This window comes from Sorex araneus, chromosome 1 (assembly GCF_027595985.1).
Source record: "Sorex araneus isolate mSorAra2 chromosome 1, mSorAra2.pri, whole genome shotgun sequence".
NCBI classification, from domain to species: Eukaryota; Metazoa; Chordata; class Mammalia; order Eulipotyphla; family Soricidae; genus Sorex; species Sorex araneus.
The window spans coordinates 51031747-51057941 of NC_073302.1; the positions used below are offsets into that span (position 1 = coordinate 51031747).

A 26195-nucleotide genomic window follows, 5' to 3' on the forward strand; every position below is an offset into this window, starting at 1 on the left:
TCTAAAAGGGGGCTTTCCTCTCAAAAGAATGCAGCCACATTTTTCAAGCAGGGCAAATATAATATGGGGTCTCAGGCACAACCGGACAAGATGTTAATGATATTCTGCACAAAACACCTGGTGCTAGCAATTAGTGCTTACACACACACACACACACACACACACACACACACACACACACACACACACACACACACACACATACACATATACACACACACATATACACACACATACACACACCCTCTCTTTATGTAGGGGGGGTTGTATTTTTCTCATTGTAAAAAACACACACATCTTTTTATCTGTGGAACACTCATGATTAAAAATTATAATTTAAAAGAATCTCATTCTTATCCTCACAACTATGTTATTTTGCCTTGCTGTCAAGATATTTCCTATCAGTAACGGAATCAGTTTGTGTTTATGTAAACAACTTGCCTAATTATTAGGCTTAGAACTCAATAAAATAGGGGAAACTTTCTAAATTGTTTGCAGAACTAGTTGTTTCTCTTAAACGGCACCTAACTATGGGGAAATGGTCAGATTCCTTCACAGGTCAATTTCATTTTGGAAAGTAGGTATCAAGGCTGGAGCCATAGTACAGCGGGTAGGGCGTCTGTCTTGCACACAGCAGACAGAGGTTTGATTCCCAGCTTCCCCTATGGTTCCCCGAGCACCGCCAGAAGTAATTCCTGGGTGCAGAGCCAGGAATAACCCCTGAGCATTGTCAGGTGTGACCCAAAAAGTAAAAAAAAAAAAAAAAAAAAAAAGTAGATCTCTATTTTCCCCCCCTTAGGGTTACATCAACTTCTGTGTCATTTCAATTTGAGTCTCTGTGCTGCTGAAGGGGATACCCCAGGTCACCCAAACCATACTGCCCTCTGAGGTCAGTACAATACAGAGGACAGGAGGCTGAGGGGTTTGGGATTTTCCCTCTATGAAGAGCACAGAGGGCAGAGAAGGACAGGCCTTCCTTACCCCAGTCATCAATTAAATAACAATAGTCCTACTATTATGATTCTTCTTTTATTTTTTTATCATCAATTTATATTTGAGAGAATAAGACAATGCCTCTAAGCCTTTGATAGGCACTTCAAATTAGAACAGTCCTAAGATGTGGTGTTTGCAACATCAGAGGAAGTAGATATGTGTGGCTGCTCGTTCTGACAGATGGGTCCCAGAGAATTCATTGGCTTGCAGGGGAAGGAGTGAGAGGGATGCTGGAGTGTGCAAGCTTTGATTCACAAGGGCCCACATAAGGAAAGTGATTTGCTGGCTGTTCAACATAACCCAGATCAGTCTAATGCAATGCTCCTGTCCCTTGCAGAGTGTGGCAATTTGGTCCAACAGGCTGAGGCTGTAGGTGTGGTTGGGGGAACCCGAAGTTACAAAGAGCACAGACTCCCTCACCAATTCTTGCCTTACTATTAAGCATCTGTTTGAATACACTGAGGTTTATTGAAACAAAACCACAGCAAAAAGTGGTATCAATACAACCTAAGTAGGGAACTGATGAGAAGTCAAAACAATTCCGAACTTCCTCTCCTAGACAGAGACGTTCCAAGACATTCAAAGGTACTTCTGAGGAATCATGACCACCCCCCAGGTCTGGCTAATTGGCTGTCAGAGATTCAATCAATGGTAGTTCATTTAGAAGATAATGTTGATGACATAGGTGACATAGCATTTCATATTTTCCAGTGGCCACATGAAAAATTTAAAAAGAGAGGGGCTGGAGCAATAGCACAGTGGGTAGGACATTTGCCTTGCACACGGTTGACCCGGGTTCGATTCCCAGCATCCCATATGGTCCCTTGACCACTGCCAGGAGTAATTTCTGAGTGCATGAGCCAGGAGTAACCCATGTGCATCGCCAGGTGTAACCCACAAAGCCAAAAAAAAAAAAAAATTAAAGGACCCTCTGCGCCTAAAGACTTTGATTCCAGAAGACCTAATACATTTGGGCATCCGGCACAGCTTCTTACAGCAATGCACTGGGACTGTGAGCTGGGCTATGCAATTTCTGGCAGAATTTTCCCTGGACTTTATACAGAAATCCAAAACCGCGCAGCCGTGACTTAACATCTCTTAATTGTCAGCAATGTGAAACGGTTCCTTTTTAACAGGTCTGACTTGGGGGGGAAACTCCAAATAATAACACTAAGTTTTTGTTGAAATACTGAAGGTTATTAAAGTAGCAGCCATTTCTCTGGACTGTGAACTAAGCAACAGCCCCACACCAGCCAAGAAGAGGAAATATCCCTCTTTCCCGGTTGTTTCCCATTTTCAGGGAGAAACGAGGCGTGGCATCCACCATACTATGAAGAGCGGGAAGGGGGATGAGGGGGAAAAAAAAAAGGAAAAGGAAAAAAGGGGAAAAAAAAGAGTTATGTACTTGGAGCAGTGGGGCTACATATCTCTTCATTCCCAGCAATGGGAAACTAATTATCAAATGCTTCCTTTCTTGGGGGCAAACTCCAACAACAATAGTGAGTTTTGTGTTGAAATATGGAACGTAATCAAGGTAAAGAGAAAATAAAGTGAAATTCATCAGTTATACAGTTGGGGGTGGGGGTTGGGGGCGGGGGGTATACTGGGGTTTTTGGTGGTGGAATATGGGCACTGGTGAAGAGATGGGTGTTTGAATATTGTATAACTGAGACATAAGCCTGAGAACTTTGTAACTTTCCACATGGTGATTCAATAAAAATTTTAAAAAAATTAAAAAGAGAAACAAGTTATGTTTAATCAAATATAAGTAAAACCAAAATGTTACTGTAATATGCAATCAATACAACATTTGAAATTTATTCCAAAAGATTATATTCTTTTAACAAAACTCCTTTTCTGCTGTTACCAAGTGATATTCCTTACTGTTCCCTCCAGCTATCAAGTTTCCATTCAGAATAAGGACACCCATATACCGGACAGGTGTATCAGTCGGGCCTTAAAAAAGGCACTTTCTAGACCATAAACAAATTAGGCAAGACCCAAGGTTTTCACACGGTCCTTGAAAGAAAACCAGTACCAGACGTTAGTGTCTCAGCCATGAACACACTGCCCTGAAGCATCAAGACAGAATGAACCTTGACTGAATCAGTAAGGGCCTGTCCTCTTTCTCACTTCTAGCACCAACTACATTCTTGAAAGAGTTAGAAAGTGAATCATTTATGCTTATAAGGTGAGAATGGGATTGGGACAAGTAACAATGTACTGTTGATTATGCCCAGTAAGTAACCAGCTAATCCCAGGCTTAGGAACCAAGTCAGACTTTTCTTTCAATATTGTCTCTAATACTTTATAAATCTGGATCATTCTGAGCATGCCATTATGTTCTTTTTTTTACTAAGAAACCACATAAAGATCTTTTAAGCCATTTGTTCTGAACACAGGGCTCTGAAAGCCAGAGATTTGATCAAGATGCTTTTTATTAAAAACAAAAAACAAACGACTGTTTTTATCTTTTTGTTTTTTGAGCTACCCAGGTTTGATTCCTCCGTCCCTCTCGGAGAGCTCGGCAAGCTACCGAGAGTATCCTGCCCGCACGGCAGAGCCCGGTAAGCTACCCACGGCATACTCAATATGCCAAGAAACAGTAACAATAAGTCCCACAATGGAGACGTTACTGGTGCCCTCTCGAGCAAACAGATGAACAATGGGATGACAGTGCTACAGTGCAGTACTATATTAACTTAATTATTTCTTTTATTTTAGTGAATCACCATGAGATACAGATACAGACTTACACACTTTCAGATTGTGTTTCAATCAATGTTTGAGTACCCAACCCTCCACCAGTGCCCTTTCTCCACCACCAATGTTCTCAGTGTCCCTCCTGCCACCCCCACTCCTTCCCTCCCCCTGCCGCTGTGACAGACGCATTCCATTCCCTCTTACTCTCTCCTTTTTGGGGTATTATGGTTTGCAATATAGGTACTAAGCAGCCATCATGTTTGGTCCACAGTCTTCTTTCAGCACGTATCTACCTTCCTGAGTGATCCCTCTAACCATCATTTGCTTAGTGGTCTCTTCTCCCTCCCACCTGCCTTTTCCCCCAGCACATGAGATCGGTTTCCAAGCCGTGGGGCCATCCTCAGGGTCCTTATCTCTGCTATCCTTAGGTGATATTATAGACTATTATGAAGTCTACTATTGCTTCATTTGGGGATAAAGGAACATTATTTAGAGCCTGGAGCAATAGCACAGCAGGTAGGGTGTTTGCCTTGCACGTGGCTGACCCAGGTTCGATTCCCAGCATCCCACATGGTCCCCCGAGCACAGCCGGGAGTTATTCCTGAATGCACAGCCAGGAGTAACCCCTGTGCATCACTGGGTGTGACCCAAAAAGAAAAAAAAAAAAAAACCCACATCATTTAGTGCTTGTGCAGTTATATAATAAACAACCCTTGTTCCCAAACCAATGCAAGGGTCTTCACACTGAAGGAACAACCAGGTGATCTGTGTCTCCTGAGAGGAAGCAGAGTGAAGCTCGTGGAGAACGGGAATCTGTTATCAGGCTTCCAGACCTAACTAGTGAGTGGTCACAGCAAAATCAGTGCATTTGAGGACACCAAATGACACTTAAGGATGAATCAGTAACACCCAGAATGCAGGCAACTCCTACAGGGCCAAAGGAAATAGAGAAACTGGGTGGAAACCTCTGGACAAAAACATTTTATCTGGTGCTAGGAGTCAAACTCAGGGCCCCTTGCCTGTGAGGGATGAGTTCTACCACTGAGCTGCAAGGCTTTCTTCGGGCCTTCGGGCCACACCTGGCAGTGCTCAGGCTCTTTGTTCCCAGTGATGCTCGGGGGACTGTGTGGGGCCTGGGATGCTGGCGCCTGCCTGCAAAGCATGAACTCGGCCCACTGAGCTCTCTCTCTCTGACCCCCCAGAAAAGCTCCAGGTATAGGGAACGAGGAGACAGAACAGGACCACAACGTGCCTTCGATCCCTGGCACCACACATGTCCCCTGAGCCTCACCAAAGGTGAATCTCTCGGGGCCGGAGCGATAGCACAGCGGGTAGGGTGTTTGCCTTGCACGCGGCCGACCTGGGTTCGATCCCCGGCATCCCATATGGTCCCCCAGCACTGCCAGGAGCAATTCCTGAGTGCAAAGCCAGGAGTAACCCCTGAGCATCGCTGGGTGTGACCCAAAAAGCAAAAAAAAAAAAAAAAAAAAAAAAAAGTGAATCTCTCAGTTCCAGAGTTAAGTCCTGAGTACTGGGTGTGAACCCCCCCAAAACCAAAACCAAACAAAACACCCCACAATCAAGTAACTTCAGGAATATAAGGAGCAGACTTCCTCCGGACCCTCCATGGAATGAACACAACTGTCAAAGTTGGAGAGGCTAGGGTTAGGGTAGTGGTGGAGTTAGGGGGGCGTTACCCAAATCGAAGGAAATAGGAGTCGGTTGTCCTTATCTTCTGAGGGTACAAAGGGCAGTGAACTGGTGATAAAGGCGGAACCAGGAGCTGGAGCCGGCCTGCTGCCTGCTGACTGCCCCAGCAGGTGGGAATTCAGAACTCCCACAACAGAAGAAGTCTGCAGCCTGCTTTCTCCTCCACATGCTCCTCGCCTCCCCCCTGCGCCTCCAGAGAGACTCACCTGTCGATGAACTGGTCAAGGATGACGATGTCACCGGGCTGGATCTCCTCCCGCAAGGAGCCGCAGGCCGTGGTCACGATGACGTGCGTGCAGCCCTCCTCCCGCAGCGCCCAGATGTTGGCCTGGTAGTTGACTTTCGAAGGCATGATGGTGTGCTGCCGCCCGTGCCTGCAGCAAGGTGCAGCCGTGAGCAGGGCATCGGGCGGCGCTCAGGGAGTAACTTCCAGGCCTTCCCACCACAGCGCTCGCAACTGGTCAAGCAAGACCGGCAAGGGGACAGGGAGCATATGCGACTCCAAATACAAAAGGGGGGTGTCTTAAGGGGGCAGGCTGGTGGCACGGTCCACAGGCTGTCCTATTTACCAAGAATAGCGATGAGGGGCCGAGAGATAGTACAGCAGGTGGCATGTTCGCTCTGTATGGGTTCGATCCCTGGCATCCCATATGGCCCCCCGAGCACCGCCACGGAATAATTCTTGCATCAGCAGGTGTGGCCCCCAAACGAGACAAACACATAAAGGAATGGCTATGATTTATGCCCCCACCCCGCCCAAGAGCCTGTGTATTCAACGGCCATACATTTCCTAGTCCAACACATCTCCACTCAGCTGGCAGGAGAATAAAGCCTGCACTGCACTGTTCTCTGACAGTTTTCCTCTAAGCCTGGAGTGATGAAGCAATTCTCCAGCAAAAACCCAGCCCAGGGGCTGGAGCGACAGCACAGCGAGTAGGGCATTTGCCTTGCCATGCAGCTGACCCGGGTTTGAATCCCAGCATCCCATATGGTCCCCTGAACACTGCCAGGGGTGGTTCCTGAGTGCACAGCCAGGAGTAATCCCTGTGCATCGCCAGGTGTGACCCAAAAAACTAAAAAAACAAACAAACAAAAAAAAAACAAAAAACAAAAAACAACCCAGCCCAAGAGAGGTGGCCTGAAGTCTACCACGTGACCCTCTAAAAGTAAAAGTCTATTTCTTATAAGCTCCAGCAAAGCCATGTCCACATCCAAAAGGTGCAGTAGCGGGGGGGGGGGGGGTGGGGGGAGGGGAAGAAGTAGCTCAGCTTGCAAGAGGCCCTTGGTTTGATCCCTGGCAACCACAGTAATGGAGGGGGAAAAAAAAGGAAGGGGTCAGGGAGGGGATTCAAAGGGCTGGAGCTCATGCCTTGCAGACTCAGAGCCTGAACTGGATCCAGCACCTCATGGGCCTTCTAGAGGGTCCTGTGCTGGGTGGGGCAGTGGTGTTACTCTCCAGCATGGAGCATGGAAAGGTCCAGCCCAGGGAACCCACTTCCTGGAGTATCCCCCGCACCCCCAACAAAAACAAAGTAAAACAAAACAAAGCAGTGTAACCAATGCTGGGATGGTTTTGTGTGTGGGGGGGTGGGGGGGTGGGAAAAAATGGGCGATCAGGCTCTGAAGAAGTTGCTGCCATGGGAAGTATCTGTCTATGAGGGGGACACACACAGCAGGGATGGAGGCCGCCCCAGAGCTGCAGCTTCCGCCCAGCGGGACTGGGATTCTGCCCACACCCCCCTCACGAGCTTGTACTGGGACTTGGCAGGTGCAGGCGTATGGGGGAAGTGGTCACTGTGGATGAGAACTGGGTGAAAGGAGGTCAAGTGACATGCATGATGCCCTTTCAGTAACAGTAGCGCCAACCTCGGTGCCTGAAAGGAAGCAAGGGAGAGGAAAGAGTGCCTGGGGCAGGAGGGAGTCTGGGGACATTGGTGAAGTGACGGGGACACCGGTGAAGGGATTGGAGCTCGATCACTGTACACTCGAAACTCCATCATGAATAACTGTTCTTCGCTTTTGGGGGACCACGCCCGGTGATGCTCAGGGCTCAGGGACCATATGGGATGCTTGGGATAGAATCCGGGTCAGTGGCATACCTGGCCAGAGCACTACCTGCTGTACTATCTGGTCCCAACTTTGTAATTTATGGGGATTCAATAAATAAGCAAACTGTGGGATGAAGAGTGTGGCTTTAAGAAGCTTGACTGTTGGACCCAGGCTCAGCCTCAGCCCCCACCCTCCAGGGCTTTGTTCTAAACTCCCCAGGGGAGGCCATCACACTCTCTACTACACTGTTTTCCCTACACATGAACAGGATCAAGTTTAACACACTACACAGCAAGAGATTAACAACAATGAAATTATGCACAGCAAGAGATGAACAAATAAAAATAGAGCGATTATTAATGTACTGTGTAAAGTGTGAATATCTGTCTCCCTCAGCCACACTCCATGGTGCTCAGGGCTTACTCCTGGCTCTGTGCTCAGGGGTCACTCCCGCTGGAACTCAGGGAACCCTATGTGGTACCAGGGATCAAAAGAGGCTCAGCTGCAGGCAAAGCACATACTATCCCTCTGGTCTCTGTCAAAATACCTTACTGAAGGCAACATGTTTTCAGACTGCCCCCTGGACCGTGGGTAGTCGAAACCAGAGAAAACAAAACCAAGGAGGGGTCTACGGCAATAGTTGGGCGGCAATGGAAAACTAATGTGTGTGACTACTTTCTAAGTGTCAAGATAAGGACACCAGAGGAACCCCCATTAAGGAACTTAATACTCACACCCAGACCCATAAATCTAAAACTGCTACCCATTATCTTTTATCTGGTCAATTAGAAGGGAAAACGCTGATAAGAAAAAGTTCTTCGTGGAGTCAAAATTAAAAGTAGGTTTATCAATTTGAATTTAATTTATCCCTCATTGGGTTAATTACACTTTCTTAAAGGAAGAGGACTGGGGTAAAGAGCAGTGTTTGGTAAGTTATTATCACTTACCCCACATTAACCCCCCAACTGTGGTAAAGGTGACTAAGCTACTTTGGCACCACCAACATCTAAAACCTCCTATCTGCATCTGTACTCTTTCCAGAATTTAAGTTCAATTGAAATTCTCTTTTGGAGGCTAACCTTCAAGAAGCTGGAGAAAAAAAAAGAAAAAAAGAATCTTACCTTGCAAGTAGGACACAATCCACATTCTTTATCTTCCCCAAAATTAAGGCATCAGAAGGCTGCACACAATAATAATAATAAAAAAAAGGTTACCAATGGGGGGGGGGGGGGACGATTCCAAAGTCTCCCTTCGAAGTAGTTAACCACAGCAGGATTTGAGGAAGTTGGGGGTTTGAAGGTCCACCAAAGGTAACCAGGCAACAGGAGGAAGCCAGGATGTGACTCAGTGCTACAGGCCTTGCATACGTGAGCCCTGAGCACAACAAAAACATGAACTAAAGTGAGTCAAGCTGACAGCAACACCTGGAGGACACCAGGTCTGTCTCGGGGCCAGGCTGGCTGGGACATCAGGGGCTCAGTGGGACGCCATCTGACCTGGCCCAGGCCGAGGACACAGGGCGGGGAGGATAACCGCTCTTTCTCCTGAAAAAGGAGGCGTGTTAGTGCCAGTTCCTGCGTCCCACAAGAAACCCTCCTGTGGGCCGGGGCTCACTTGGAAAAAAAGGTGACTGGGTAATGCTGGTTCCCCCACAGGCAACGGTTATCTCCTAAACTAATGGAGTGTGACCATCACAGCCAAAGCTGATCCAAATGCAGAAATCTGAAAAGTTCAGTTGTGCTCTGTGTGACAGGAGTATCTGAACGTCTACAGAGAGGTATTTATTGAGAAGCTCCTTGTACAAGTTTAAAAGTCATATTCACCACCAAGTCAAATCCATGGCAAATCCATGAGGATGCCTGTCTCAAGAGGGGGAACCCAGCAAGGGGCTACTGGCACCTCTCAGCTGGGGCAGGGAACCACAGGCAAAAGCAATTATTTTTATTTACTGGTTTTGGGTTTTGGGGCCACACCCAGCAGCGCTCACTCCTGGTTGACCTGGGGGACAGTGCATGGGATGCTGGGGACCGAACCCGGGTCAGCTATGTGCAAGGCAAGCACTTTACCTTCTTTACTATCTCTCTGCCTCCCCTAATTTTATTTTTAATACTAAAAAGGGAGATAGGAGAAAAGAAAACTTGGGATATTCATTAGTCATTAACTGGAAATTAACCTTTCCAAAAGGAGTATCCACATATTTTTCAGTTCTTCCTTCTAAAATTTCTGGATCATCCAGGCCTGTTCCTCCAATTATTCCAATCTAAGGGAGACAATGAAAGGAAACACATTTGATCACTTTTCGATACAATATTATGTGAAACAAATTCACTTAGTCACACTCCTATGCACATCTCCAATCCTGTTTGGTTATCTTAAAAAATAGAATACTACTGAAAAATAGCCATCAATGACTTTCTAATTTCCAGATATAAGCAGAGCACAGGTCACCGTACAGACTACAGATCACAGTTATTTACTGGGAGGGGTGGTTCACGGGCACTGCTCAGGGACCCATGTGCAGTGCCAGGGATCTGAACACGGGTAGCTGCATACCATGCAAGAGCTTTACCTGCTATATTTTCTCTGGGCCTAGGTCACATTTAACAATGACTATCTAAATTTTTTAAAAATCACAGTAAAAACACTGTCAAACGTGATTGTTGAGGTACTTTCATTTTCCCCCCTCAAAGATATACTATGGAAGTGGTTTTCAAACTGTTTACACATTAAAAAATATCATTTGTAATAAAAATGCCTATCAATATTGATAATAAATAGTACCACTACATGATCCAGGGATCACATGCAAAGTAACACTAACTTTTGTGTACTGAAAGTTGAAAGTAGTTATGCTGTAACACAAAGGATGTTCAAAAGAAAGAAAAATATTTGTTAATTTTTCTCTTTATGACCCCATAAAGAACAACGAAGACTTTCTTCTCCAGGCCATTATGCCCACAGAGCTGTAGGGAACTACAGAAAGGGGGTCTGAAGTAGAGTGAAAAGTCAGTCTCTTGTATATCCAGTAAGTAAAACCTAACCATTTATTAAATCAATGCTACTTTAATTTTATTTTTTTTGAGTCTTCAGTGGGAGATACACCTATTACTCAGGTGTTACTCCTGGTCTTGTGCTTAGATGACCATACGTGATGCCAAGCATCAAACCAGGTTGGTCACATACAATGCAAGTCCCCGACCCCTGTACTGTCTGAGGCCCCTAAATTAAATTCTTAATGTTCGAGTACTGAACTGCATTTTCCAGAAGCTAACAATAGTCTTTAAATTTAGGGATTAATCTAAAGAAACCAGGCACTACCTTTAGAACTAAACTAAAAACCATAAACAAAACCATCACAAAAAGAACTAATTATTAATTAAAATGTCAAGTGAAAATGAAATGACTGAAACCATTCGGACTGTTCCTCCAGCTTATACTTCCTAAAGGAGAAGTGGTCACGAAATTGTGCAGGCTCAGAGGACACAACCCGAATCCTAATTAAAATGACTCAGCATCACTTTGCAATGATTAACATTAATTACACTGTCAATTAAATAAGTTGTATTATAAGTAGGAGAAATAATGAAACTCCAGAACTTAAGAATTAACAGAACTTTTGAATTTAATATTTTCAGATCAGGTTACAAATTGATGTATATTAACGTGGAAAACAATGTTACCTCTCTAAACCTTAGGTTCTGGTGGGGTGGGGGTGTAGAATCGACAAAAAATGAAAAACTAATGCAACTTAATGAGTTTTGGCTGAAGAAACACCAGCTGACAATTCATCATTTTGAAAGTTTTCCCACAACTTCCTGAAGTGACTGAACACTCTTTTGAACTTGGCGCCACCTTGTGGCACATCACCATAACCACAGCAGGTTGCCCATTTCATTTCTCTATTTTGTTACAAATTCAACAATACAGGTCAAGACTAAATATGCATTTCCAAATCAGCACTAGTGTTCACTTGTGTCACCACTACAACTAAATCATTACCAGTTCAATGGGTACTTTAGCGAGGCAATTATGTGTACTCAGGAAATGAGATAGGAGAGTATGTCATTGTGTAAAGAAAGTGATAAGCTGAGTTATGGGGGACCCCAAGGACAGAACGCTTCAAGAATATCTTGCCTCCCCCCACCTTGTAGTGTTTTATGCAATTCTACCTAGCAGTGCTGAGGACGGTCATGAGACCCAGCGATCAACTTGGGCCTTTTGCATGCAGAGCATGCACAAAACCTGTTGACGCCCTGCTCTGGCCTTGGTTTTTCTGGCTTTTGTGTATTTTGTTTGTTGGTGTGTTTGGGGACTGCACTTGGATGTGCTCAGGGCTAATTCCTGGCTCTGAGCTGAGGGCTCACTCCTGGCAGTCCATACGTGGTGCCAGAGAGTAAACCTGGGGCGGCCGTGTGCAAGGCAAGGGCACTGCCCATTGTACTACCTCTCTGTCCATCCCGATTTGTCTATTTTATAGTTCCGCAACACCACTGACTGGGGAGTTTGGAAGGGGTGTGTGTGTGTGTGTGTGTGTGTGTTGGCCTCATGCATCCAAGAGAGGTGCTCTCTTCTGCTGTGCCATACTCCTAGCCCTGACTGGGGTTTGGGAGGTATTAATAAACTGTTGTATCTGGGTTATCGTCCAGTCTCAGAACTGAATTTCTGACTTTCAAATTACTCTTTGATGATTCTGTACACCTAGAAGCTTCCACTCGCCTCAAAAAATATATATATATATTTTTTAAATTTTAAAAAGAACTCATTAACATTTTGACCTGACCTGGCCATTTTCGGACGGTCATCTCACACTCAACTGTACAAACCAAATCTGAAACTACAGTCAGCTGAGGTAAGCTAAATCCAGCATTGCCGCGGTGGTTCAAGAACGCGAACTCCCAGTTCTGTGGAAGTCCAGCACCCCGTGTCCCCCGCACAGAGGCCCTGAGCTTCACTCTGCACCTCACTGACGGCTTGATGACCTACATCCGGGAGCTGGTGCTGCAGCCCCCCCTAGGAACAGGCAATAGCCAGTAGAAGCGGTGCGGCAACTGCTCATCTGCAAGGGGACTGCAGGGGCTTCTGTCCAGTCACCCTGAGGGCTTGAGTTGTTTCCAGAACCCCACATTTTGCAAGAGACACAGGAGAAGTATAGCGACTGAACACTCAGCACTCAGTAGCATTTTCCAGCTGTGTGGAGGTCAGCAAGGCTATGATATGGCCACTGGCACCACCTACTGGCTCCACAGGGAAATGCCAGTAGAAAGGAACTCCCAGGCATGCTGGAGGCCCTCATTCCATGCTCCCCTGGGCCCTGACTCAGTACCTTCTGGGCAGCGAAAGAACTCCTTCTGAGCACTGACACTCAGAGCATTGTGTCAAGCATTTCAGGGCAGGTGAGCCTGCCAACTGTCCTAAGGTTTACCCACTTCACAAATGAGGACAGCAATACCGGTATGAACAAGCCCAGGGCTGGGAGCATAGTCCAGGGGTTTGTTTACATGCAGCCAACCTGGGCTTGATCCCCTGCAAAGCCTATGGCCCCCAGAGCACTGCCAGGAGTGATCCCTAAGCACAGAGTCAGGAATAACCCCAGAGCACCCCTGGGTCACAACCACCCCCACCCCACCCCACCCCACCCCACCCGCCAGCCGCCAAAAAAAAGAAAAAAAAAGCTTCCCAGTGAAACTAGATTAGAAAGCCACGTCTTAGATGTTCAAATTCACTGTGTCCAACTTTTAGATGTCCCTGAAGTCAATTCCGTTTAAAGTCTTTTAAGGGTCCAGGTCATGAGGAAATGGGTATAAAAGTTCAAGTCCTTTTGGCTCTGTTTTGTTTTGCCAGTTATGTGCAGGGGTTATTCCTGGTTCTGGGCTCAGGAATTACTCCTGATGGTACTCGGTGTACCACATGGTATGCCGAGATCAAATCGTGTACAAGGCAATCACTCTACCCACTGCACTATATCTTTGGCCCCTAAGTTCAAGTTCTTTTTTTAAAATTTTTATTAGAAACACCATGATTCACACAGCTGTCCATTATAGAGCTGTCTCCAACATTTACATTCCAAAACCACCAATGTAACCTTCCCTGTACCAACATCCCCAGTTTTCCTTGCAGTCCCACACTGCCCCTTAGGCACACAACTCGTTTGCTTTATATTGCTTATTTGAAAAAACAAAAAACTTTAAGAAATGACAAACAGAATGATCAGAAACTGAGTAAGAGCCAATCTGTGATTACTATACGATTTTGATAAGTTCTTGACCAAGGTCACACTGGGTGGGCACCGAAGTCCACCGTGGAGGTGAGGGAGGGGCTTCCCATCCATGACCCTGTTCACTCGGGACCTCACCAGCTCAGCCAGAAGTGCCAGCTCCCGGCCCAAGGAAATAAATATGCTGCGGACAAGGTGGAATGTGGAGCCAGCTGTGCCCAGTCAGGAGTTGCTCATCATTCGAGGTTCTGAAATAAGGGCTCCCCTACCCTCTGCCAGATTTTCCAGCAAGTCCTCAGGCTACATTTCCTGTGGACAGACCGCAAGTCAGCCTCAAACAGAAAGGGTCTTTCCCAGGGAGCCTGAAAGCAAGGACCCTGAATGCTTATTCACCCTTCCAGGACAGAGACATCCAGATAAACGGGGTCCTATGGACCCCCCCCGCCTGCTTCCCCTGGAACCTAGTTCCAGGAGCTCCTCACCCACTCCACTCGAAGTGTAAGAAACCTGAGACTTTCTGGAATTAGGCTGAGAAACACGAACAATTACAAAGAGAACTGTTAGTTAAAACAGCTGAAATCAGTAGGAAGCGTTCCTTGGGCTGGTATTTGATATTTCCTAAAGGCGAGATGGTAACGACATCTCCAGACCCAGTGCCTCCGCCCTGCCATCTCCCTCCAGGAAGGCGTTAAAATCCCAGCCTGCCCAGCTCACTCCCAAGACGAAGGAGGCAGAGTCCAGCCAAGACTATGCTTGGTCTGAACATTTCCATCCCACAGTGGTCACTAACAGGTTTGTTGAGCATAGCAGACTGAAAGTGGCCCTGATGGACAGACCCGGCTAAAGTCCAGCTGCATGGGGAGAGAGTGGCCAAATGGAAACGGGTCCTAGGCGTTACCTGATGGCTCCAACCCTGACAAGGCACCCAAGGAGACAGTTATGGTTGGAATCCTGCCTCTAACTCGCGCCAGAGTCTAGGTCAGTCCTGTGCCTCTGCGAGTAACTACTGCTTGGGGATAGGGACATCAATAAATGAGGACAGGAGGGAGAGAGGGGACTAATCTGAGTGGAGTCCTTCTAAAGACATAAGGGGCCAGAGAGATGGCTCAGAGGACTGGAAGTGAGGATCAGATCTCAGCACTGCCAGAAGGGACTCCTGAACACAGAAAAAGCCAGGAGTAGCCCCTTGAGCACTCAACTCTGTGTGTGTGTGTGTGTGTGTGTGTGTGTGTGTGTGTGTGTGTGTGTGTGTGTGTGTGTGTGTGTGTGTGTGTGTGTGTAGGAAGGGCATGGGGAGGTGGACGTTCAAAGAGGGGAGACTGCGTCAGCATAGGAGTATAGGAGCACCTGTAAATCAAGGAGAGGGGTCTCTGAAGAACTGCAACTTGATCTTGACCCTCCGGCCCAAGGACCTGTGAGGAGCCAGTCTCTCCCGCTAGACCACCCAGTCTGGGCCTTGGTGACGGTAGCGTCAGCAAGTGAATACAGCGAGACCATTTCCATGAACACAGCCTGGGGAAGCTGAGGGGCTCACAACAGCTGCTGTGAGCTTTTAATTCACCTGCTCTTGCAAAGTCAGGGCTAAGAACATCTGTGCTTACTGACCTCTTCCAAGGCCAGAGCACTGTAACCTTACAGGTAAGAGATCACCTCCAGAAATGACCGACTATTTTTGGAGAAGGATTTTCCTCACACTCCATCTGTTCTGGAGAACTCTCCTTCAGGAGCGGAACAGGAGCAGGAGCCTTCCTAGTGCCCTTCCCTAGGACACAGGCTGGAGACGGTTGTCCCTCTCGCCCCCAGGGGCTTTCAATACAGAAGCCCAGGCTTCAGAGATGCGGAATAATTAACTGAGCAAAGGAAAAGTGGCTTTTCTTCAGCATGTTTTTCAAAATTTTAGTTGAATCACCCTGATACACACTTACAAAGTCGTTCATCATTGGGTTTCAGTCATAAAATGTTCCCAAACCTATCTTTTCACCAGTGTACATTTCCCATCACCAAGGGCCTCAGGTTACCGAAGTTGACTGTGCAGCCAGAACTGGACAGGTTTTTGGAAGCCCTATCACTATCAATCACTATCATCCTGTTGCTCATTGATTTGCTCGAACGGGCACCAGTAACATCTCCATTTTTAGACTTATTATGTTTTTGGCATATCGAATACACCACGGGTAGCTTGCCAGGCTCTGCCGTGCTGGAAGCCCTAAATTATCTAAATGAGGATATACTGAGTGTCACAGACTGAATAATGCCTGCCAAGGTCCTGTGTCCGTCCTGAGTCCCAGAACTGGGGAGCATCACCTGATGTGACCAAGCTAAGGACCCTGGGCTGCTGAGGTTGACCCTGGATTGTCTCAGCGGACCCCATGGGGTCACAAAGGGCTCGGAGAAGGGCACAGAAGGAAGAAGGTGCCCGATGTGACATACGTACCAAAGAGACGGTCAAGTGATGTCCTTTATTATTATTATTATTATTATTTTTATTGAATCACCATGTGGAAAGTTACAAAGTTCTCAGGTTTATGTATCAGTTATACAATATTCAAACACCCATCCCTTCACCAGTGCCCATATTCCGCCACCAAAAACCCCAGTATACCCCCCGCCCCCCCACCCCCAACTGTATAACTGATGAATTTCACTTCATTTTCTCTTTACCTTGATTACGTTCCATATTTCAACACAAAACTCACTATTGTTGTTGGAGTTTCCCCCCAAGAAAGACAGCCCTACTACCAAGGAAGCATTTGATAATTAGTTTTCCATTGCTGAGAATGAAGAGATATGTAGCCTCACTACTCCAAGTACATAACTCTTTTTTTTCCTTTTTCCTTTTCCTTTTGTTTTTTCCCCTCACCCCCCTTCCCACGCCTCATAGTATGGTGGACGCCACGCTGCGTTTCTCCCTGAAAATGGGAAACAACCGGGAAAGAGGGATATTTCCTCTTCTTGGCCAGCATGGGGCTGTTGCTTAGTTCACAGTCCAGAGAAGTGGCTGCTACTTTAATAACCTTCAATATTTCAACAAACACTCAGTTATTATTTGGAGTTTCCCCTCCAAGTCAGACCTGTTAAAAAGGAACCGTTTCACATTGCTGACAATTATAGATGTTATAATTGTGTATATATTATATATTATATAGACATTATATTGTCTATATATTATATAGACAATTATATATAATTATATACAAATCGCACGAACAATTATATAACTTTGTCTGCGCGGTTTTGGATTTCTGTATAAAGTCCAGGGAAAATTCTGCCAGAAATTGCATAGCCCAGCTCACAGTCCCAGTGCATTGCTCTAAGAAGTTGCGCTGGATGCCCAAATGTGTTAGGTCTCTGGAATCAAAGTCTTTAGGCGCAGTGGGTCCGTTTCACTCTCAGCAGCTCCGAATTTATCTGGGCCGAGGGCGTGCCGGTTACACCCACTTCCCATGATTCCCTAGGAACCCCAAGTGTAAAAATCGTATACCTCTGGGTTAGGAGTCTTAGAAGATGGCTCCTGCCATGTGGACGTTGCCGCCGCCGCCATTTTCCGTGCAGGAAGACAGGGTGGGGAGGAAAGATCCACCCCCAGGCAGCATGGGGTTGTAGCCCGGTTCACAATCCCAGTGCATTGCTATAAGAAGCTGCGCTGGATGCCCGAATGTATTAGGTCTCTGGAATCAAAGTCTTTAGGCGCAGAGGGTCCACGTGATGTCCTTCTTGACATCACTTGACGAGAAGGAGCCAGAGCTGGAAAGGTACGTCCACGGATGTCCTCTGAGAGCCCCTAACAATATCTGCCCTACCAAAAACCGTGATTTGATCCCTCTCAGACTCATTCTGGCTTTGTGCCCTCCAGAACTCTTAGGAAGTACAGCCACGTTAATGGAAAATTATTTTTTATTTTGGAGACCCAGCAGTGCTCAGGGGATCCTATGGTGCCGGGGTCACACCCAGGCCTCCTGCAAGCAAGGCAAGCACTCAGCCAATTGAGCCGCTTCTCCAGCCCCAGTATACTACTTTTACATAGTATCGGTCACAGCTAAGAATGTTCCTCGATGCGCAGACAGCTTATTGCATGCATTAGGACACTCAAGCCAGGACAAAAGGAGAGCTGCCCTCTTCCTTCAAGCCACTCGGTTTGCATCCCACCACCTGCGACCAAGCGGACTACACTCCCCGCTTTGCACAGCAACCGGGACCTTTAGGGGTTTCCCAAGCAATGCTCCAGGGCGGGGTTGGGAGGGTGCAGGGCCCACCCCGGGGAGCACCCCACTAACTGTGTCGGATGCTTGTGAGGCTTTGCCTGGTATGTGGTGCCGGAGGCCGCCAGGGCCATACCCCGAGGTGCTCAGTGGCTGCCAAGTCTACATCTGGTGCTGCATGGGACAGAATTTGAGAGCTTACGCATGCAAAGCATATGCTCCTCACACCTGGCTCCCAGAGTTTCTCAAAATTCCCGAGTACAAGCTGGGCAGCTGCCCGAGGAAGCCCAGCGAGAGAGACCCTTCGGCCAAGGGCCTGCTCTGTTCTTTTGGCTGCCTTAGTAAATCATTTCCTAAATTATACCAAAACTGTCAGTCTTCCTTTCCTCACAAATCCCTGGTTCTACTTTGTTTGTTGTCAGCATGCAGATCCTAGGTACTTGGCCTGTCTGTCAGTATGCAGGCCCTACATAGTTTGTTTTCAGTATGCAGAAGAACTTTGCATGACCTTCCTGTAACTCCTCTGTTGAGGACCTAACTATATTGAACTATGAACTGTAGGATGGTAATAAAAGGAGATTTCAGAGCTCTCTACCTTTGTCACAGAGTCTGAGAGAACCTGGACCCTCCAAGACATATTTCCTTCGTGTTCCTTGTCTCAGCACAGACTGAATATTCACGCAACACACCAGCGCCTGGCTGATACTGAAGCAATGGCATCCAATACTACAGCCACCTCTCCGAGTCCTTCTCCTCCCTGGCCTAGGCCACCTCTAAAGGACTCAGAGTGGTGGGGGTGTGGAGGGGGGTGTTTCACCCTTCCAGCTCTTCCTAGAGCCCTGGTCTGTGATCAGCAGAGTCTCCTAGGGAAGAACCTAGTCTCCCTCCTCCCATTGTGAAATGACTCGCCAGCACTAGCATCTCGTGGGGTTCTGCCCTGCACTCCCCACGCCTCACCCATCTCTCTGCGCTCCTTGGAACTATATCCGAGAGTCTCAACCCCCCTGTGGCTGCCACCCCAGGCCTGGGCTCTGGCAGTGCTATGGCTTCAGGCCTGTCTTCCCAGCTCCTGTCCACACGGGGACTTCATGGACAGCCAGGGAGATCAGAGAGGGAAAACCCGGTATTAGCCCTCTGCTCGGACTGGAGTGATAGCACAGCGGGTAGGGCATTTGCCTTCCACACGGCCGACCTGGGTTGATTCTTTTGTCCCTCTCAGAGAGTCCAGCAAGCTACCTGTGGAGTATCCTGCATGCACAGCAGAGCCTGGCAAGCTACCCGTGGCATACTTCATATGACAAAAACAGTAACAAGTCTCACAATGGAGATGTTAATGGTGCTCGTTCGAGCAAATCGATGAACAATGGGATGACAGTGCTACAGTGCTACCCCTCTGCTCAGAACCCTTCGATGCCTTCCAAAACAATGAAAATCCTTTTGACATGGGTGTGTACACCTGACAGTGCTCAGGGTTGCTGGACACGGAGTGGGGCAGGAGCAACTCCATCATGCCTGGTTCCTGCTTCACGTCTTGTTTTACTTACACATTTTTGTTTTTCTTAAAACCCCGCTTCTCCCCCCTGGCCATCTGCAAGGGAGGACAACTGGGCTGGAAACTCAGCCTTGGCAAATAGTTTCATACCCGCTATCGGCTATCTATAGAAAGGACGCAGGCGGGGCCAGCAGCCGACAGAATGTTCTGAAAACATGTGTAGATGACCTATCTGTAACTATTTGTTTGTACTATTTGAAATTAAGTTTTCTTCTGAATTATGAAACTTTCAGTTTGCACTTACGTTTTTGTTTGAATTTGTAAGCGTGGGCTTTGACGTAAGCACTGACTATAAAACTTGCGGCTTCTCCCTTGTTCGTCGTCTTGCTTGGGCCCGCGTGCCTAGAAGCTTGACCCCAGCTCGCTGGCTTAATAAACTCTGCTTGTGTGTTACATTACTGGCTGAACTCTTTGTGTGGGTTCGGGGAGAGGGGGAAATTATGGACTCCAGGCCCTAACAGGTGACATGCCCGATTTAAAAAACAAACAAAAAACCAAAAAAACCTCTTGTTGAATCACCGTGACAGACCCTTACAAAGCTGTTCATGATTAGATTTCAGTCATACACTATCCCAACACCCATTCCTCCACCAGTGTACATTTCCCAGCACCAGTAGCTCTGTCTGTCTGTCTGTCTGTCTGTCTGTCTCTCCTTTTGGCCATTGTGGTTTGCAATAGTGATACTGAAAGGTCATCAGGAATATCCTTTTACCTACTTTTAACACTCAGATCCTGTCCAGCGTGATCATTCCCTGCTATTCTCGTCATACGGGTCCCTTCTCTCCCTTCCTCCTCTTAGCGCCACACACACTTGTGGTTAGCTCCAACCACTGACCAGTCCTCCTAGCTCCGATTTTCCCTGGCCAAGGACATGAGTCTTCTACTGTATTTTTTGTATCCCACAAGTGAATGCAGTCATTCTATATCGGTCCCTCTCCTTCTGACTCATTTCACTCAGCATGAGACGCTCCATGTCCATCCATTTATAGATGTGCCTGCCTTTGTGTTTGGGGCTTGCAGTGCTGAGGGGACCATCTGGTGTCGGGATCAAACCTGAGTTTCATCTATGTAGAGCACTGCTCTCTGCCCTCAAATCCAAATCCTTTATGATCTGCTAGATCCCCTGAGACCAGCCCCCAGCAGCACTGTCATCTCCATCCTTGGCAAGCTCGCGTCCTCCCCACACCCTTGCTTCTCACGGTCCAGGTCCAGTCTTCCTGTGGTCCGGAACCTCAGCCCAGGAGTCCAGGGAGGCCCACTCCCTCCCATACCCACTCTCACTATTTCTGTCAGTCCCTGTAGAATACAAGCTTGAAGAATAAAAAGGGGGGGGCTAAAAAGATTAATCCAGGGGTTAAGCTGCCTGACTTGCATGTGATCAACCCTAGTTCAACCCCCAAGCATCACATATGGTCCCCTGAGCACAGAGCAAGGAGTAGGCCCTGAACACGGCCAGTGCGGCCCCCAAACTACAGAAAACAGAGAAGGGGTGGGGGTGGGGAAAGAACAGTGGGTGTTCTCTTAGTCAAAGATGCATTTCCAGTCTAGTATTCAATAACTATTCTGACAAGAACCCGCCAGCACAGGGTTAGATTTGAATGACACACCGCACAGTATCGCATCAGTCTACATCTGAAACCGGATGAACAGTCTGCTCAACTGAGAATGAGTGAAAGCCCGAGGTGCTGGGGTGACTGTTGGCACCAGGGGAAGGTCATCAGAAGAGGAGGGCCAGCTGACCCTGTGCGCCGCACCCTTTCTGGGAATGTGCTCTGCTGCCCCAGGAGGCCCTGCGGCCAAGCAGGTGGGCGTGTGACAACATTCAGGCCTCCACAGAAACGCTGAAGACACCAGGAGAATGGCAAACGCCCAGGAGGAAGCCTCCCACCGAGCAGGCCTACCCTCTCTTTGGCCCGCACACCCTCATCCCTGAGCAGAGCAGTGGTGTGGCTGTGTGTGTAGGGGGGGAGGGTCAAAGGTGCTGCTGTGTCAGACACAATCTGGATTCTCTGGGCGTTCAGAAACCACAGTGGTTTACTACATTCCAGTGCTTAAACTCAACATCTTTCAGAGGCATGTTACCTACCAGCACCCAGTTACCAGTTTGCAGCCCAGGACCCAGGGGGCCGGGGGGCTCCTGGCTACATCAGCTTTGCCTCTTCTTACCAGCTTCACCTTCACGTGAACAGGTGCTCTGTAAATGACCAAAGGCAGAGGTGGCAGATAATGAGCCCAAACAGCACCAGCCCGGGAGTACTTCCTGGTGGGTACATGGCGTGTCCTCCTGCTGCCCGCTGACAGGTGCATGAACAGGGCACAGAGACCACCGACCAGATTCTGGAAACGCGTCACATGTAGCCAGCAGGCTGCAAGCTCAGGGTCCTGTTCCACCACCGCCTACTGTACCCAGTGGCCCATCTAGTTACGTCCCCCAGGCTGCCATGATCTGATCTTGTGAGCAAGTCGCAGCTCTACCACTGAGAAGACTGGGGTAGGATATGGTTCATTAGCTTATTTCACTCTGGACTGCAGGTTTTCTGATAAGATGCCGTTGCCGTAGCCTGCGGGATTTCGTGTTGGCATCCCGGATTCTCAACAGACAAGCTGTCACCCATTCTCTTCTCAAAGATTGAAAATCAGCAGGAAGCCTGGCACTATTTGTAGCGCTTCATGTTATATTTAGCAGCATGCCAAGACCCAAAATACACAGCATTCAATATTTACACCACGACTCTGATTAGAGTCCATCTTGCACTTCAATGTACGAGAAACTGGCAAGGAGAACTGGGAGCCTAACCTGGTTCTGTGTACTTAACTCTATCCATTTTGGTTTTTGGGCCACATGAGCAATGCTCAGGGCTTATTCCTGGCTCTATGCTAGGAGGGACCTAACGCAACATTGGGGATTTAACAAGGGTTAGCTGCGTGCAAGTCAAGAACCTTAACCCCGTACCATCTCTCTGGCACCTCTGTCTTTAAAATATCACTTTAAATATATATCTGTAAGGAGAGATGAATTTTCAGTTTGCCAACTGAAAGCTGCGAGGGACTAATGATCCTTCTCCTAGCAGTTTCAATGCTGCAGAAAAGTCATTTCACATAAATCTCAGTACCCCCCCTTATAAGAACTAGCATAGAATAAACTTCACCCATGCACCAGATGACAGCACACGTCTAACCGTTCCAGCAGATTCTGCAGTAAAATTTCTCACATTAAAGATGAACACCGGGGCCAGAGCCATAGCACAGCGGGTAGGGTGTTTGCCTTGCCCGCGGCCGACCCGGGTTTGATCCTGGCATCCTATATGGTCCCCCAAGCACTGCCAGGAGCCAGGAGTAATTCCTGAGTGCAAAGCCAGGAGTAACCCCTGAGCATCGCTGGGTGTGACTCAAAAAGCAAAAAAACAAAAAACAAAAAACACCAAAAACCTCGGGACGCTTTACACGAACTTCCTGAAGCCACCTTCTGTTGCGCCCTCCTGGACCCTAAGGGAGATGGCCTTCTACAAACATCTGTGGAATGTGAGATTCTTTTCAAAAGGAGTTTCATATCTAAATCTGACAGGCACCCGCCACACCCTCTTTTCTTCAATGTGTCTCAGTAAGAGCTGCAGGACCTAAGGCAGACTCGCTGGCAAATCTCAGCATAGCCCCGCAGAGGTTTCCTTTCTCCCTGGAGGCCGGCAGACAAGGCAGGAAGAACTCCAAAGCCGCCTGGAGAGAGGCAGCCAACTATCCTAATCCCATCCGCCAGGAATTTCTCAAAGTCCAACAGTTCACAGAGCTCTTGGTCCAATCAGAAACAGCCTAGTAGAGGTCCTAAAATTGAATATCAATTTTTCCCGGTGCGCTGTAATCCTACACCCCCCTCTGGAGACAACTAGAAGGAAGCTTCAAGTCCCCCCCCCTCCCCGGGAAAGTTCCCTGCGCCCCACAAAACTCGCGGCCCGTGGAGGCCCAACTTCCCAAATTGGGTCCAAGGCACAGCGCTCCGGGCGGCGGACGAGACCCGGGAGCAGCGAGGTCACAAGAGAAGCGGATTAACTCCCCAGGCGGCGAACAAAGCACTTAAGGCCAGAGGCCTCCAAAAAAGGGTGCGGCCTCGCACTCCTCCGGTTTAAGGATTCTAAAACCGAGTGGCGGCACGGAGCCGCGGGGGCAAACTTCGGGACAGCAACTACTACTACCAATACTACCAAAAAATAAATAAATGAATGAATAAATAAAAGGCTTGCATTTGGAAGTAGAAACACACACCAACACACCCCCGGAAGCTTACAAAAAAGAGGCACAGATCCCCCACGTGGGCCCGGGGCGAGCAGCAGGGACAGGGCGGAAGCGCGTCGGCGGGTCCCGGGAACCCTCAAGCCCGCAGCTGGCGACCCCCCTCCGGGCCCCCCCCCCCGGGCCCCCCGGCCCGGCACCCACGCGCTCCGGCCCCCGCCAGGCAGTTTCGCCCCGAAAGGAGTGCTCGGGCGAGGTGGGGACGCGAACTCCGCACCTCCCCAGCGGGCTGGTGCGCGCCCCGAGCGGTGCGGCTGCCAGCAGAGGCGTGGCGGGGCGCGGCGGGTGGGCACCGAGTGTGCCCGCGCCCCGGCCCCGGTGCCCGCCGGCACAGCGCAGGGGGTGCAGCCCGGAGGCGCGGTCCCCCCGGCGTGCGGGCACTCGGCCGCGCGGACCTCACCTTCACGGGCGTGGCGGCGGCCCCCGAGGCCATGTCTGCGCGAGGACGGCGCGGCGGCCCCGCGGGGCGTGGGCGGGAGGCTGCGGGCTCCGGGTCCGGCCGCGCGGCGCGAGCAGGTGGGGAAGCGTGGCCCGCGCGCCAGCACTGCGGCGTGGGGCGGCCCTGGCTCCTCCTCTTCCTCCCCGGGACAGCTGGATTGGCTGTCGGCGTGGGCTCCCCGGGCCACCCCGCCTCCGGCCCGGGTTCCCGCGTCCCGCCCCAGCCGGGGACCTTTCCGGCCCGGCGTGTGCGTGAGCGTGTGGCCGGTTCTCCTTGTATCCGTGCGTGCGTGCCTGTGTGTGTGTGTGTGTGTGTGTGCTCGCGCGCGTGCTTGTGTGCGTGAGCGTATGTGTGTCCGTTCCCCCCAACTCCCCCCTCCCCGCCCAGTTACAACTAACGGGTCATGATCCTGATTGTGTGCGTGCGTGCGTGCGCGTGAGTGTCTGGTTCTCTCTGTGTGTGTATCGGATGTGTCCTCGCCACGGTTCGCCCGGGTTATAACTAAAGGGGCATGATCATGAGTGTGTGTTTTGTGTCTCTCTGTGTGTGCGCGCGCAACCCCTCCCCCCTTTGTGTGTGTCCATTCTTTATGTGTGTGTCCAGTTTTCTCTGTATGCCTCTGTGTGTGTGTGTGTGTGTGTGTGTGTCCCCACCCCGGTTATAGCTAATGGGTCATGATCATATTTATGTGTGAGCCTGAGTATGTGTCAGGTCCTGTGTGTGTATGTGTGTCCATCCCTGCCCCGGTTACAACTAACGGGTCGTGAGCATGATGGGGGGTGGGGGGAGGAAAGTGCGCGCGCGCGTGATGTGCGCGCGTGACCCGTCCCCTTTTATGTGTGTTTATTTATGAGTGTGTCCAGTTTTCTCTGTATGTCTGTGTCTGTGTGTGTCCCCACCCCGATTACAGCTAACGGGTTATGATAGCGTTTCTGTGTGAGCACGAGTATGTGTCCGGTTCTGTGTACGTGCGAATCAGATTCTCTGTGTATGTCCACCCCTGCCCCGTTTATAACTAACCGGTCATGACCATGGTTTTGTGTGTGCCCGGGTTATAACGGGTCCTGTTCCTGATGATAACGGAGGTAGTTTGTTGAGCGCCTGGTTGTCCGGGACTCCGTGCCTTGCACGTTAATGAGCTCCATCAACGGGCGCCAAAGCTTTCCCGCGGGGAGCATCAGCACTCCCCGCCCGGCCCCGTATTCACTGCACAGTCTGTCCCAGCAGGCCCGCCTGAGCTAGAAATTCTCGGAAAATTCGCGGGAGGGAAACTGGTCACCAGGAGGGAACTGGGCATTCTTGCCGTGTCCCTCCAGCGGTCAACCCGCGAAGGGCGCGCCAGCGTCCCCTGCCCGCATGGCTCCACCTGGAGTTGGCTCACTTCGCTTCATCCCTGGGGGACGGTCCAGCGCTACCCGTGAGTCAGGGATGGCAAAAAAAGAAAAAAGAACCAGCTGGGTCACCTTCCTGGTTTACAAACTGCGATCCACTCATATTCAATTAGTTGGAAAGGGTTGTTTTTTGGGCGTGGGGGGGTAGGAGTAGAGGCTCCAAAATGGTGCCCAGGAAGTCTGGGGGGCCCCATCAGCCAACCAGGTGAAACTTTCAATGCAAGGGATATGATGCTGCTCCTGCCCTGTAGTCCCCAGAACCGAACCAGGTGGGGTTCATGGCACGCATTGTCCTAACCACTATTCTATCTCCAAGGAAGTCGGATTTTAAGGGAATGAGACCATGTCAACCCCTACTCTGACTCTGGCTGGCATCATTTTTAACTCCGGAGTAGACACCTAACTTTAGAGTCCACACTCAAGTTTCTTTACCATTCTACACTGTCTGCTCATACCTCCCAGCCCGCAGCATTCTCCGCTGAGTTAGATAATCTTTGACACTCTAAATCCTCATCCCTTTCTGAGAAATTCTGGTTAACTTCCAGGGATAAATTAGGCTCTCCCAACCAAAGAACTGCACAGCACGGTGTAATGTTCGAAACAGAACTGCTGCAAATACTCTGGAAATGAGGATGGTGTGGTTGGGTAGACTGTCATTAGC

General features: G+C 49.0%; 1 protein-coding gene across 1 annotated transcript in view; it reads right to left on the minus strand.

The window, feature by feature from the left end:
* Window positions 1–24286, minus strand: part of MTAP (methylthioadenosine phosphorylase) — a 51683-nt gene extending 27397 nt beyond the window's left edge. The window contains exons 1-4 of the mRNA XM_055138840.1: window positions 24105–24286; window positions 9629–9715; window positions 8577–8635; window positions 5613–5780 (exon numbers count right to left, since the gene is read on the minus strand). Coding sequence (XP_054994815.1) covers window positions 5613–5780; window positions 8577–8635; window positions 9629–9715; window positions 24105–24137 — 347 coding nt within the window. The 5' untranslated portion in view covers window positions 24138–24286. The remainder of the gene's footprint in view (window positions 1–5612; window positions 5781–8576; window positions 8636–9628; window positions 9716–24104) is intronic.
* Window positions 24287–26195: the final 1909 nt, after the last annotated feature.